The following is a 12,931-nucleotide window of genomic DNA, read 5'->3' as shown; positions in this document are numbered from 1 at the left end:
GTTTGTCCACTTCCCTTCTCCGAGACGTTGCAGAGGGTGGACCTGAGACTCTCTTTAACTTCTGGCACCCGTGCATCAGGACAGCAGAGCGGCGAAGCTCCCATCCAGGTTATATATGCCAAACTATACTACTCCAAGTGTGCCTACAGGCTGAATGATGTCCCTAAAAAGCCACCGCCCCTCCTCCCCACCGTATTCTCAGTGTGAAGCCAAGGTCTTTCCTAGCTCTCCCGGGTGCTGTGGGTTTGACTGGTTCTGTCTATCACATGCATAGAAACAGAAATGGAATCTTTGACTGTTTTATTCAACAATCTAAGACAGTAGTTTAGCATCCTAAAGATGTCTTTCATCTCATCTTTATCTAGCCGATTGTATAGCTAAGTAAACAAAGGTAGTCATTTCAAAGTTTAGTCTTGCTCCTCTGGTCAATCTTGTCTCAGATTTATGATGTTGATGCTTTTCTCTCCATCATCTCCTCTCTGTAGCAGGGTTTGCTAGAACCTAGAGTTCTGCATTCTTCCCGAGTCAGCTGTTTGAATGACTTCTATGCTTAACTCAGAGTACACTATTAACGTGTGTATGCAGAGTCCATATTTATAATAAAGTACAAGTATGTTCTTATAATGTGGAATATGCAGTGCCCTGCCATTAGGACTATGTTTTTCATTCGTTCTGCCCAGAGAAGGGCCAGAAGTCCTGGCAATGTTCCTGGAATCTGTGGCTCAGGCGGGAATTGGCCACCTAAGACTTAATACAGGAATAATTTAGGTCAGCAATAGTACCAGGGCAGAGCAGAAATTGGACAATTGTTCCAGCCGTGGTTCTGAGCCTACCTGAAATCTGGCTCTGCATGTACACTAGGTCCTCTGCCCCCAAGTGCTTCCCTATTGGCACCTTTTCTCTTACACACAGCACTTTCCTCTGAAGTGGCACTATTTCTTTCCTTATCTCTCCATTCTGTGTGTCTGTTATTTGCAATCTAGGTGGATATGAATCTTGATAATGGAGAGGCAAATAGCGTCCAGTGCCAGGGAAACCTATTAGTCTCAAACAGGAGACTGAGCATAGACAAATGCACATATTCCTTCTTGGCTGTGTCTCTCTCCTTTTCTGCCTCTACCATCACCTCTGGAGCTTTTCCTGGGGCCACAGTGGGCTTCTAAAACTACAATGAAGCCAGACGTATTGGCGCATGCCTTTGATCCCAGCACTTGAGAGGCAGAGGCAGGTGGATCCGAGTTCTAGGACAGCCTGGGCTACACAGAAACCATTTCAACAAAACAAAAATCAAACAAACAAGAAAACTCAAAACAAGCCCCCACCACCACCACCACCATAGAACAAAACCAAAACCCAGCACTGAGCCTAAGTGTGCCCCTGGAGCTGTGTGATCAGTGCAACCCATCTCCACTGCATGGGAGGTGAGATGGTGGGCACGTTTTTGTTTTGTTTTGTTTTTTTCCTGTGACAGCAGCCTGTAGCACCTTAGCCCTGGCCAGAGCATCTGTGTTCTTTCTGCTGCCACTAACACAGACTTCACTGACTACGTTCAGGGTCTGCCTTGCTCTGGCTTAGCAACGATATACAAGTGTTTCAACCTCAATGCTCCTAACATAGGCAAGAACAACCTACCTTAAGGATATTCTGGTCCACTCCTGTGTCTCTCCCCCTTTCCCACTGCAAGGCAGTAAAGTGTGAACCAGAGTGCACAGGTGCTGAGCACATGTATGGCTCAGCTCGCCTGACACAGATAACCTTGCTAGGCACTAGTGAGCACCAGGGTCCCTTGCTGAGGTGGGTGGTACCCCGAATCCTGAAGACCTGGGTACAGATGACGAAAGAGGAAGCCAGTCCCCCATCACCTGAATCCCATTTCCATACACTTCACAAAGCGGGAGCTTCCAAAATTAAAATTTATTTCTTTCTAGGGAATGAATGCACGAGTGTGAGACAGAAGTACGCAGCCCAACAAGCCCTGTACCCCCTGTACCCCCAGCTCAGTGCTTCACCTGATTCGGCAGCCGACACAAGGACAGTCAATGTGATCTTCCAGCTGTGCAGTGTGCCAGGAGCCACAGCCTGCACACATGAATGGCTGGATGCACACAAACCAGCCATGGTCCTAGGTAGTGGGTGCCTACTGTCCCCAGGGCAGTTTGGGCATCATCCCACCTAGCTCACAGCAATCAGGCCAGCGCCCTACCAGCACCAAGGGCAGCCTTGCAGCTCATATCTGAGGCAGCCGCACACCACTCTGAGCTGTAGTGGCGTCTAGCAGGGGCTGGCCTGGACCCCTAAACTGACTCACATACACGGCCCACGCAGGGCACACAGACACAAATAAAAAGATGACTTCTTTGACCTCACTGGATTTAAGGCTTGTATTTCCTGATATTTGCTTCAGTTTGTTTTCTCTTTGACATCAAAATTACCTGAGTAAAAAACTTTTTGACATTAAAAACAAAAACAACAAAAACAGAAAACAAAACCCCACAAAACCAAAGCACAGACTCTCTGCAGGCAGAGATGCGGCCGGCAATGCCACATGCATGTCCAGGTCAGGCAAAGGCCCTACACACCCAGGGAGGAGGTGCATGGGCACCCAGCTCCCCAAACCCACAGTGAGATGCACTCAGGGCCACCTGCTCCTGCCAGCCAGACCACAAGGCACAGTGAGGTAGGTAGAGCCACAACCTGCCAGACCCACCTGGGCCGAGGGTGGGTGCCTCAGTGCCTCCCCCTCAGCTTCTGGTCCTTTTGGAACTAGGCCGCTGGGTCCTGACACTGTGGATGGCCCTGATGCCCATAGGTGGCCGGCCCTACAGTGTGTGTGTGGGGCTGCTGGGAAGCCTGGGCTCAGACAGTTAAATATTCTTTATTTGGGTGGGCTGGGCATGGGGAAGGCAGGAAATCCTGGCCTAGGCCCCCATAGGGGGTGGCTTGGACAAATCTGTACCCAGGGACATCCCCAGACAGGCGGTGCCAGCTCCTCGGGAGCACCAGACACCATGTAGAGGAGTAGAGCTCCGGGTGCGGTCCTTCCGTGCACGGTCCTCCTACCGACCTGGCCGGGCCTCGCTCACCCTCTGGAGGCAGAACTGCGCAGCAGGCAGTGATAGGACCAGGTTCACGGTTCGACGGCCCATCCAGTACAGGCTGTAGCCCAGCAGACCAAAGAAAGCAGCCTTCACAGCTGCCCGGGACACTCTGCCTGTGATGGATGGCGGGGGAACTCTGTGGAAGGAAGAAGCATGGTGGGCCCAGCTGGAACATGTACTTCCAAGGTCACTGCCATGTGTAGGTATTGGGTGTGATGTGGGGAGGGGGCACTCACGTCATGATCTCCTGGATGTTGAGGTCAGTACTCCAGTTCTTTTCAATGCCAGGCACATGGCCCATGCCAACGACGCCCACGACCACAGATGGGACACACTTCCTGGGCTCAGCTGTCAGGGGAAGACAAAAACCAGTGGCAGGCACAGGAACCAGTACTTTTGGGAGTTCCCACCCTGACCTGTCCATTACCATCAGAGGCGCGGGGAAGCTCGAGGCGCCGTGCGGCCTGCCGCAGCATGTAGGTCAGGTAGACGTCGCGCTCTGAGACAATGGTTCGATGCAGGTCAGGGAACTCCCCAATCATCTCTGCCATCATCTGCTCCAGCAGGTCCTTCTGCTTGCAGCGCTCCACGTCGTCTTTGCTGAGGGCAGAGGGCACGCTGCTAGCTTGGGCGTGGGGGTGGGTGCACAGGGACTTGGTGGCAGACCATAGAGATGGAGACATGGGAAGTTGTGTGTTGTTGACTCAGGGAAGGGAGCACAGCACTGTGTGTTTAGAGTTCATGGTGGGAGGATAACATGTGAGGAGTCTGGGTCAGGACATACAGCAGTGTGGGTGTGGAATGTACCATGGACAGGCCAGGGAGGCCATCCTACCTGATTGGGTCTGACAGGAAGCATAGGCCCCAGGCCAGCTTGACTTTCTGCCAGAAGGAGAGTGCAGCAATGGCCCTCTTAAAGGTGACTGGGATTGGTCGGTCACCCAAGTGGAATTTGCAGAATGGTACCTTGCTGGCCTAAGGAAGAGGTGGGTATTAGGACTTGTGATGCCATGGGTAGATCCTACCAGTCCCTACCAACGTATCCGCAAATCCCTCAGTCATGCCTGGCACCCACCTCCTTGAAGGCCTCCCTGAACTCGCCACCAGGGGCCATGCCTAGCTGCTCAGTGATGTGAGCGGACACCTTCAGTAGCAACATCTGCATGAGTCCAGACATGAGCCCATTCTGCAGGAAGAGGAGCTGTGTCATCTACATTGTATAGAGCAAGCAAGACAAAGCAGTATGCAGACAGCAGGGTGCCCTTGAGCCAGGCCTCAGCCCATGACTGCTCTCAGGTCCCTTCCAATGGCAAGGGGCAGGGCATACTGGTACATGAGGAGGGTCACAACAGCAGGTCATCTTGGCCTCAAGAATCATTCAAATGTGTTTCCTCACAGGATTGTCAAAGATGTTGAAAGGGGCTACCTGCTGGGACTGCCTGCCCAGGCAGCCAAGGCACAGGCAAACAGACTGGAGTCCAGCACCTCACAATCTCTGGAAGAGCAGTCAGTGCTCCAACCTGAGCCATCTCTCCAGCCCCAATACTGTCTGTTTTAAAATTCAGCACTGCTCGGCTTGGAACGTGCTTAGAAGACCAGGCTACCCTTGAACTGAGAGATGACCTGTCACTGCCTCCTAAGTGCTGAGATAAAATGTATGTGCCACCACACTTGACTTGTGGGGTCATGGGTCAGGCAGTACCAACTTGTTACTGTAGGGACTAGAACTGATGAGGTCAGCTGTGTCCACATGGCCAACCCACAGTAAAAACTGGACACCAGGGGTTGGGGGTTTAGCTCAGTGGTAGAGCGCTTGCCTAGGAGCGCAAGGCCCTGGGTTCGGTCCCCAGCTCCGAAAAAAAGAACCAAAAAAAAAAAAAAAAAAAAAAAAAAAAAAAAAACTGGACACCAGTGGCCTCCCGGTGGGCAGCACCTGTGGATGTTGTCACACACAGTTGCTGGGAGGACTTGGTGCCATTGGAGACCCCTTGAGGGGATGAGGGCAGCAGATGCCAGCCTCTCCCCTTCGTTGACCTTTCCCTTGCCCTCAGGGATGGGCCCAGCAATGAGCACATGGCTTGGCCAGCGGTGTGGCTCTTTTTCCAGTAGAGTATGGACCCTATGCTTCTAGGAGGGTGTATGTGGGGGTGGGGAGAGGGACAAGGGCGACACACGGCTGGCGTTAAAAATCACATCTGATGAAATGGTGACTTCCTTTTCTGGGTACCAAGTAAATGGTTTATGGATTCAGCCTTCATCTGGGAGATTCTACAGTGAAAGTGCTCAGCATGTCTGGGACACTCACATGAGTCTTTAACACTTGTTTCTTTCAAAAGAGGATGTACCCTGCAGCTGAGGCAAGACAAGCCAGCCTGTGGCTCCTGAACATTGAGGCCACAACGATGGGCTACCACTACATACAACGTTGGGCTACCACTACTACCACTACATACAACGATGGGCTACCACTACATACAACGATGGGCTACCACTACCTGCTGCGTCTCCTCGCCCAGGAGGGCGGGGGCAGTGTGGAAGACAAAGTCATACAGCCATGTGGTGGCCCAGACAATGCTCAGACCCCCACTTCAGCATCAGAGCAGAGGTTTCAGCTCTGCCCTGTTCCTGCCTGGTAGTGGAACCTTACCTGCCTCCTCTTTCAGCCTTTCTTCTCTCCCAGGGGAGGGAGTGGGCAGGCAACCAGGGCACTGATCAGAAGGCCAGCCCAGAGAGGAGCCTGTCAGCAGCTCAGAGGGGACTCTGAGCTCTCAGTCTTGGCTTCTCACAGAGAGAGGCAGCAGCGTCGGGTCCCACAGCCCACTGCCTGCTCATATGCGCACCTGCTTGACAGCCTGTTGCAGCTTCTCCAGGCTGACCTCCTTGGCCTCCCGCAGCAGAGTTCTCTCATCCATCTTCAGCATGGAAACACGGTACTGACAGAGTTCCACAACCACCACATCAGGCTGCACCTCCCGGATAGTCTGCAAAGCAAGCCCCACACTGCAACAGACCCAACCTCCCGCTTTGCATCCGGCTGCTCCACACTGGACAAGGAGGGCAGTCAGTGCTAACAGCCTGTGTGGCTTCGGTGACAAATTCTAGAGAAAAAGCAACTAAAGAAAGCTGTGCGATGCTTCCCTTGGTAAAATGAAGAAAAAGCAGGAGGTTCTGAGTTGTGGAGCAGGAAGCACCCCTCGCCATTCCTGGGGGCTCCAGAGCTAGAAATGCCTACTGAATAGTTCTTGCCGGTTGCCCTGGCCTGTGTCCCTGCAGTACAGACTGCCAGAAGCATAGCGATAAAAGGGCCCAGTGCTTGGGCTGGAGAGATGGCTCAGTGGTTAAGAGCACTGACTGCTCTGCCAGAGGTCCTGAGTTCAATTCCCAGCAACACATGGTGGCTCACGGCCATCTGTAATGGGATCCGGTGCCCTCTCCTGCCCTGTAGGTGCACATGCAGACGGAACGCTGTGCACATAATAAATCAATCTTAAAGGGGAGGGGCAGTGCTTACCTTCACTACATCCCTCTTGCTGTCATCACTGAAGTGAGCAGTGCCCACCACATACACCCTGCTGCCATCCTCGGCCACTAGCTGGGTCACAGTACATGGAAGGTTGGGACGCTCACGCCGTCGTTTCAGTTTCATCTCCAGGAGCAAGTTGAAGGCATCTACATCAGCTGCAAGGACAGCCAAAGCCACAGTGTGATGGATGGGACCTGATGCCAGGGCACTGCAGCCTACACAGGAGCGACAGGACGGACCCTTTCCAGTAGACTCAGTCTCTGGCAGGCAGTGCATTCCACACAACTGGCTTATGCAAGACAAGCTAGCTGGTCACATCTGTGAACGGAGTACTGTCCGAGGGGCCTCCTTCTCATCATCCTCAACTAGACCCAAGCTGTCATAGCAGAGTGCTGAGGATGGGGAATAAGGGGTGACTAGTACCCCTAGAACTGTCTAGTCAGGTAGGTATATGGTCACACTTGGGCTCAAGCAGAGGCCCTGTGCAGGTCTAAGTTGTACTGAGGGGATCCTCAGTCTTTATTCCCTACCCACAGCTGGGCAGTCACTGCCAGTCCCACTCCCTCCCTGGGGCCCAGCACTGTGGCTATACCAAGTCCTGAAGGGAAACATACAGATGTTCTGAGGGTCTCCAGAAAGCACCCTTGGCACTGCTTCTGAGGCCCCTGATGTTACCATGGGTTCCACGTCAGCCTGCAGAGAGAGAGAGAGAGAGAGAGAGAGAGAGAGAGAGAGAGAGAGAGAGAGAGAGAGACATAGTTAGTTAGTTCAAGTAAGTGTTCAAACACTTGGGCCTCACTCCAACATAAACACACTCCAGACCTGTTGTACCTCCTTAGCAAGGGCCATTTGCCTCAGGAATTTTCCATGGAGGTACTTCTTTCTGGACTCTAAAAAACTCCTAGTTATTAAGTATATGCAGAGAGAGAAGCAGTTAAAGGGACCCAAGGAACCCTCAACCTCCTGTGTGGGGCAGCAGCAGGTATTACTGGGTTGGGACAAAGGTTGTTTAGGAAGATGTTCCCTCAGCCCCAGTTCTCCTTACCTCTTGAGCTGGCTTCTCCTCTCCCTCCATGGCTGGACAGCAGCTTCCTGATTGGTGTAGGATGCCTGAGGAGACAGATAAAGGCTTTACCTGGGGCCACAGGCAGGATCAGGGATTACTGTGACTACAGGACTGGCCAGTCTTGAATGACCCAAAGGAGAGGACCTCGGCATTCCTGTCCCAGTATCATTGCTGCCTCCTGGTATGTATGTGCTACTTGAGGTCTAGGGTCCTTTTGGGATGTGCCTGACTGGAGAGAGGCAGCAGTCTCCTTGAGCCACACACAGATGACTATGTGTAGGGAAAGTCTCTGGCACACAGGGCCACAACATAGTAAAGCTAACCTGTATCTCTCTGAGGAGTTGTACTACCTCCTCCGGGGTTACTGTAGGACACATGCTGTGGCTGCTACCCCCATGGTAAGAAGGCCATAGCCTTTGTGAGAAAGCCACTTCAAGAAGCCCTCCATTTCTTTTATAACGATGGCCACAGATGCTTGGCTATCAGCCAGATAGAAGAAGGCTAAGCAAGATAACAGCTCGTATCCTGGGGAGCCAAGATAGTTTTTCTAGTTTAGAAGACAAAGAAGCAGAACACTAAAGAAACTGTAGTAGAAACTTGACAAGAGGTACCCTGGTAACCAGTTCATGGCATTGTCAATCTTTACTGTGTCCCTGGGTGTTCCAGGGTTGGGGGCCAAGAGTGCCAGATGGTGCAGAGAAAGAGTACCACATTGACCAAAGGGGGCGAAGGCAGCTTCAGGGAACAGCAACGTTAACAGACGTCATGTATCTGCCAGTGATGAGACACTGCCTACTCGGCAGCTACAAACACACACACACACACACACACACACACACACACACACACACACACACACACACGCACGAACAAACACACACAAATACACACGCACATACACACTCACTCACACATATATGTGCATGTACACACATACACACATGTGTGTGCATGAACATAAACACACAAATACACACACATGCAAATGCATACACACACTCACACACACATGTGCATGCACATACATACCCACACTTGTGCAGGAACATAAACACACAAATACACATACATATACACATGCAAATGCATTCACACACATATGTGCACACACTCGTGTGCACACAGTCATGTATTTGTGTCTGTATGTGTGTATGTGCATCTGTGTTTGGGTACCTGAGGAGGCCACAAGGGACAGATTACCCTGGAGCTGGAGTGACAGGTGGTTGCGAGGCATCTGATATAAGTGTGGGAAACTGGACTTAGGTCCTCTGCGAGGGCAGTCCAGTCATCTCTCCAGCTTCCCCAAACTATAGTCTTAGCAAAAACATGTCCAGGTATTTCAATTCCATGCTGGTGGGTTTCGTGAATTATAAAAACTATCTACTCAAACAAAATCAAATCATCAATCATAACATATCAGTCACTTATAAACAATGTTATATTTGTTTTATATATGTTGCTTTAACAAAGGTGTGTGTGTGTCCCAAATATGTAATTATCATACAGCCCACAGGAACTGAGCGGTCAGGACAGGCACACTCAGCAGACACAATGGTCCTGGCTGAAGAAAGCCCGTTAAAAATGACAAGTCTGCTGGAAAACTCTGACCCCTGGGCATAGTAATTTTTTTTAAATTATATGACCAAACATGAATATTTGTGTGTTTGTGCCCACAGGGGAGAAACACCCTGAAGCCACAGTTGCAGGTGGTTATACACCAGCAGAGCTCAGACACTAGCTTTTCTAAAAGCAGTGCACGTGGGGAATGGTGGTGCACACCTTTGATCCTAGTACTCAGGAGGCAGGGGCAGGCGGATCTCTTTCTTTTTTTTTTTGGTTCTTTTTTTCGGAGCTGGGGACCGAACCCAGGGCCTTGTGCTTGCTAGGCAAGCGCTCTGCCACTGAGCTAAGTCCCCAGCCCTGGCAGGCGGATCTCTGCATCTGAGACCAGGCTAGTCTACAGAGTGAGTTCTAGACACCTAGGGCTACACAGAGAAACTGTGTCCTGAAAATTAAAAAACAAAACAAAACAAAACCAGGTGGGCGGTATATAACCTCTAAGCTTTTACGATGTTAAGGAATGAGAGTATTTTAGTTTTCCTTCAGCTACAGCAAGAAAGGACGACTCTTGTTTTGATGTGTACTGTGGGACGTGTTCTGGAAAGAGCTGTGTCAGAATGGGGGTGTGGTAAGATGACCCTGGGGACAGTCTGAGCTCGTTCTGACCTGCTACTCTTGTCAGCACACTCTTTACAAGGTCCAGGCTCCTGCCTGCTCTGTGGCTCCTCTGGGCCTACTGTATAAATGTGACTTAGGGGTCTCGCTGTGTATAATCAAACCTCTAATGCTGTGTCCACTATGAAAATGGGGGCGAATCAGAAGCACTGTGGAAGAACTCTTCTACAAGAGGAACTGAGGCAGGGCCAGCATGGGCTCTAAGGTAGAGCAGAGACCCTGAGTTAGCCTCTGAAACCTTATGTTCCTGGCCCTATGGCTGGCTATTATGGAGGCAAGCACAGCTCACTCACCGTACTGCTCTGCCCTAGGGGCCCCTCCTCCCTAGTCTAAAACACAGTCTGGATGTTTTATATAAAGGCCAGCACATCTGGGAACAGCCATGGCTCAGAGCCTGTGCATAGCCACGTCGACAGGAAGCACCATGGCACCTGTGCACAGAGCTTCACCCTTTACCTTTCACTAACAGAATTTGGTGCTTCAAAGAAACAGAAACAGGGAAGTGTGTGGGGAGGAGAACCTGCCTTCCAGGACGTGTAGGGAGGGTAACCCAAACAGCAACTAAACACATGGAAGCTAACCAGTAGTACTAACAGCAGCACCAGGCCGCCAAAGCATGAGATGCAAACTTAAAACATCCTGTATAAGTGGGCGGGCCAACCAGAGGCTGCAGCACAGCCAGCAAATGGGAAAGAACCACGTCGGCTCTGCCTGCCCTGCCCTTTAAGAGGTGGGGCTGCAGCAGGTTTGCAGTTGGCTTGGTAGATCTACCCTCCAAAGCCTGTCCAGGGTGCCTCTGAGCCTTTGAGGGGCATGGAGGCCACAAAAGCTAGAATACTGGCTCCAGATAGCCTTGGAGATTCCCTGGCTGGCCCACAGCAGGACTGGTCTCACCTTGGGTTGTGTGGTAGGTGGAGGAGTCCACAGGCTGGTCAGGAGACAAGCCCTGAGCCTTTGGACCATCAGACACAGCACCAGGGCCCCTTGTGGCTTCCAGCTCTGGGATTCAGCCTCTCATCCACAGTAGGCCCAGCTGGAGGGGGAGGTCATGCAAGAAGGCTACTGACAGCCTCTGCCTCAAGCCAGAAGTCTGTGGTTCTGGGTACCTGGCACTATCACATCTACAAATTTCCTGATCCTTTGGTTTCCTGTCTGTCAGATGTAATTTCCTTAGGTTGCTAATACCTCCTCCCCTGACCATTATTTCTGGCTGAGCAACTAACCGAGACAGACCTCCACTTCCATACTTGCCTAAGCACCCAGCCACTGTACCCTCCACAACATTTGCCATGCACCCTTCTCAGACAGATTCACGACACAGAAGTGTCTTCCTGCCCAACCTCCCCAGAGAACAATCTCTTCATAAATGCCCAGTCGTAGCAGTTTCCAGACCCGTCCTACCAAGACCACACTGTAAATTTTCATAGTGTAAAGTCAGAAAGCTGGGATTTCTGTCAACCAACATTCCCTAACAAGCAGGACTGTCTGGATACTTTTCCAGGCCTGCTACCAACTAGGCACGATGCTTCCACATGCTAAACAACAGAACTTTTAGCATCTGCTAAATTTCTAGGGGAACTTGCCTTAGACATCTGAAAATTCCCAGCAGTCTGTGGTTTTAGGAGGGAAAGTGTTGGCGCAAAGAGCAGAAAAGGCCCATTCATGTCAGGGCCCACAAGGAGGTACAGCCCTGGCATACTGGGTCAAAATAACAGAGAGGTTCTGCACTGCATCTAGAGCCACGTCAGTCGAGCTCCCCACCTTCCCGGCCCCACAGCCATCTCTCTTCTGGGTCCTATTCATACTAAATGCATCTTACCCCAAATCACATACTCAAAACACAAGGCTCAAAATAATTACATCAACACGCAGAGGTTTTAAGAGACGGCTGAACTCAGATGAGGCCATATGGCAGGACCCATGATGAGATGTCCTTATAAGAGACACTAAGCAGCTATGAGGACACAATGACAATGGGTAACAAGACAGGCAGAACCTTCATCAGCAACCCAAAAGACTAGCATTCGACCTAGGATTCCCAACCTCTAAAACTACACTATGAGTAATAAACGTTTTAAGTTTCTCAATCCACAAAACCCTGTTACCACCCTGATCTGACACACCCATCATGATCAACAATCTCTAAACCAAACTGTTTCCCAGATGGCAGCTTGCTTCCTACCACTGGTCAAAAGCTGACCACGACCAACTGGCAAAACTAGGCAAGACAGAAAGAAATGACAGGGTATCCAAAAGCCCTGGCCTCCTCTTGTCCGTTTCTGGAAGCCTGGACACTGCAGGACCCGGGAAAGCCCGCTCCAGCAGGACATATTTTACCTAAGTGTGGCAGAGCTGAGGACCGGAAGAGGAAAGAAACCGGAGATGAAGAAGCCTAGTCAGCCCTCCAGAGACCTGGTTTCCGTCCACCTGGAGATGCCCTGTAGGAGCCTGCAGGCTCCTGGCTGCCAGTGCACTCTGCCAGAGCCCTGCTGGCATCCTGCCCACAGTATCACGGCCACCGCAAGATGAAGTCTTCCTAGGGAGGCCCAGGGACAGCTGCGTTTCACAAGACCAGGGGACCTAGAGCCCCTCCGCTTGGGGAGCACGAAAGCCTGGAGACAGTCCCACTTCTAAAGAAGCTCTTGACGTCCCAAAGCCAGCGGAGCGCTTCTGCTTGTCTGGGTTCTTTCTGGGACTCTAGAGCCCAAGAAAATCTACACCGTCCTGGGTCAGCCCGACCCAGTGGGATACGTGCCCCTGGTCTTCACAGTCCCCACCTGCAGTCCGTGCCCTCCCGCATGCCCTCCCGCACGCGCCGTCGAGGCGCGAGGGGCCCCCGCCCGCCCGGTCAGGCCACGGCGTACCGAGCGAGGCGGCGGCGTTCCTCAGCCGGCCTCCATGCGCGCGTCGCCGGGCTGACGGGGTGGGCCGGGGCGGGGCGGGGCGGCCGGACGGGCCGGACAGGCCGAGGGTGCGGGCCGCGGAGCATGCCGGGAAACACCTCCCAGG

The 12,931-nt window shown here is 51.9% G+C and overlaps 1 protein-coding gene across 3 annotated transcripts; it reads right to left on the bottom strand.

Moving 5' to 3' along the window:
* Positions 1 to 1,897: 1,897 nt before the first annotated feature.
* On the bottom strand, positions 1,898 to 12,858 carry Trabd (TraB domain containing). 3 transcript variants are annotated; one of them, NM_001106788.1, is made up of 10 exons: positions 12,787 to 12,858; positions 7,667 to 7,731; positions 7,236 to 7,314; positions 6,610 to 6,776; positions 5,939 to 6,079; positions 4,174 to 4,284; positions 3,934 to 4,073; positions 3,526 to 3,698; positions 3,335 to 3,446; positions 1,898 to 3,234 (listed from the first exon to the last, which is right to left on the bottom strand). In NM_001106788.1, exons 2-10 carry the CDS (start codon positions 7,694 to 7,696, stop codon positions 3,057 to 3,059), a joined length of 1,131 nt encoding a protein of 376 aa, NP_001100258.1. In that variant the 5' UTR covers positions 7,697 to 7,731; positions 12,787 to 12,858; the 3' UTR covers positions 1,898 to 3,056. The 3 variants fall into 3 exon arrangements, with proteins under 3 accessions (NP_001100258.1, XP_087412745.1, XP_087412746.1); XM_087556619.1 differs by having other exon boundaries at positions 2,857 to 3,234; positions 12,260 to 12,857; XM_087556620.1 differs by lacking the exon at positions 12,787 to 12,858 and adding an exon at positions 12,300 to 12,372 and having other exon boundaries at positions 2,857 to 3,234.
* Positions 12,859 to 12,931: the final 73 nt, after the last annotated feature.

This window comes from Rattus norvegicus, chromosome 7 (genome assembly GCF_021556685.1).
Source record: "Rattus norvegicus strain SHRSP/BbbUtx chromosome 7, alternate assembly SHRSP_T2T, whole genome shotgun sequence".
NCBI lineage: Eukaryota > Metazoa > Chordata > Mammalia > Rodentia > Muridae > Rattus > Rattus norvegicus.
The sequence above is the reverse complement of the archived record's forward strand: the minus strand, read 5'-3'. Positions and strand labels throughout refer to the sequence as shown.

What these genes read in the sequence shown, in the direction of transcription:
- Trabd (NM_001106788.1), bottom strand. Translation starts at nt 7,696, where the DNA reads ATGGAGGGAGAGGAGAAGCCAGCTCAAGAG. An exon ending in AGGAGAAGCCAGCTCAAGAG is followed by an intron (nt 7,315 to 7,666) that starts GTAAGGAGAACT and finishes CTCTCTCTGCAG; the next exon opens with GCTGACGTGGAACCCATGGT. An exon ending in TGGAGACCCTCAGAACATCT is followed by an intron (nt 6,777 to 7,235) that starts GTATGTTTCCCT and finishes CTGTCCTTGCAG; the next exon opens with CTGATGTAGATGCCTTCAAC.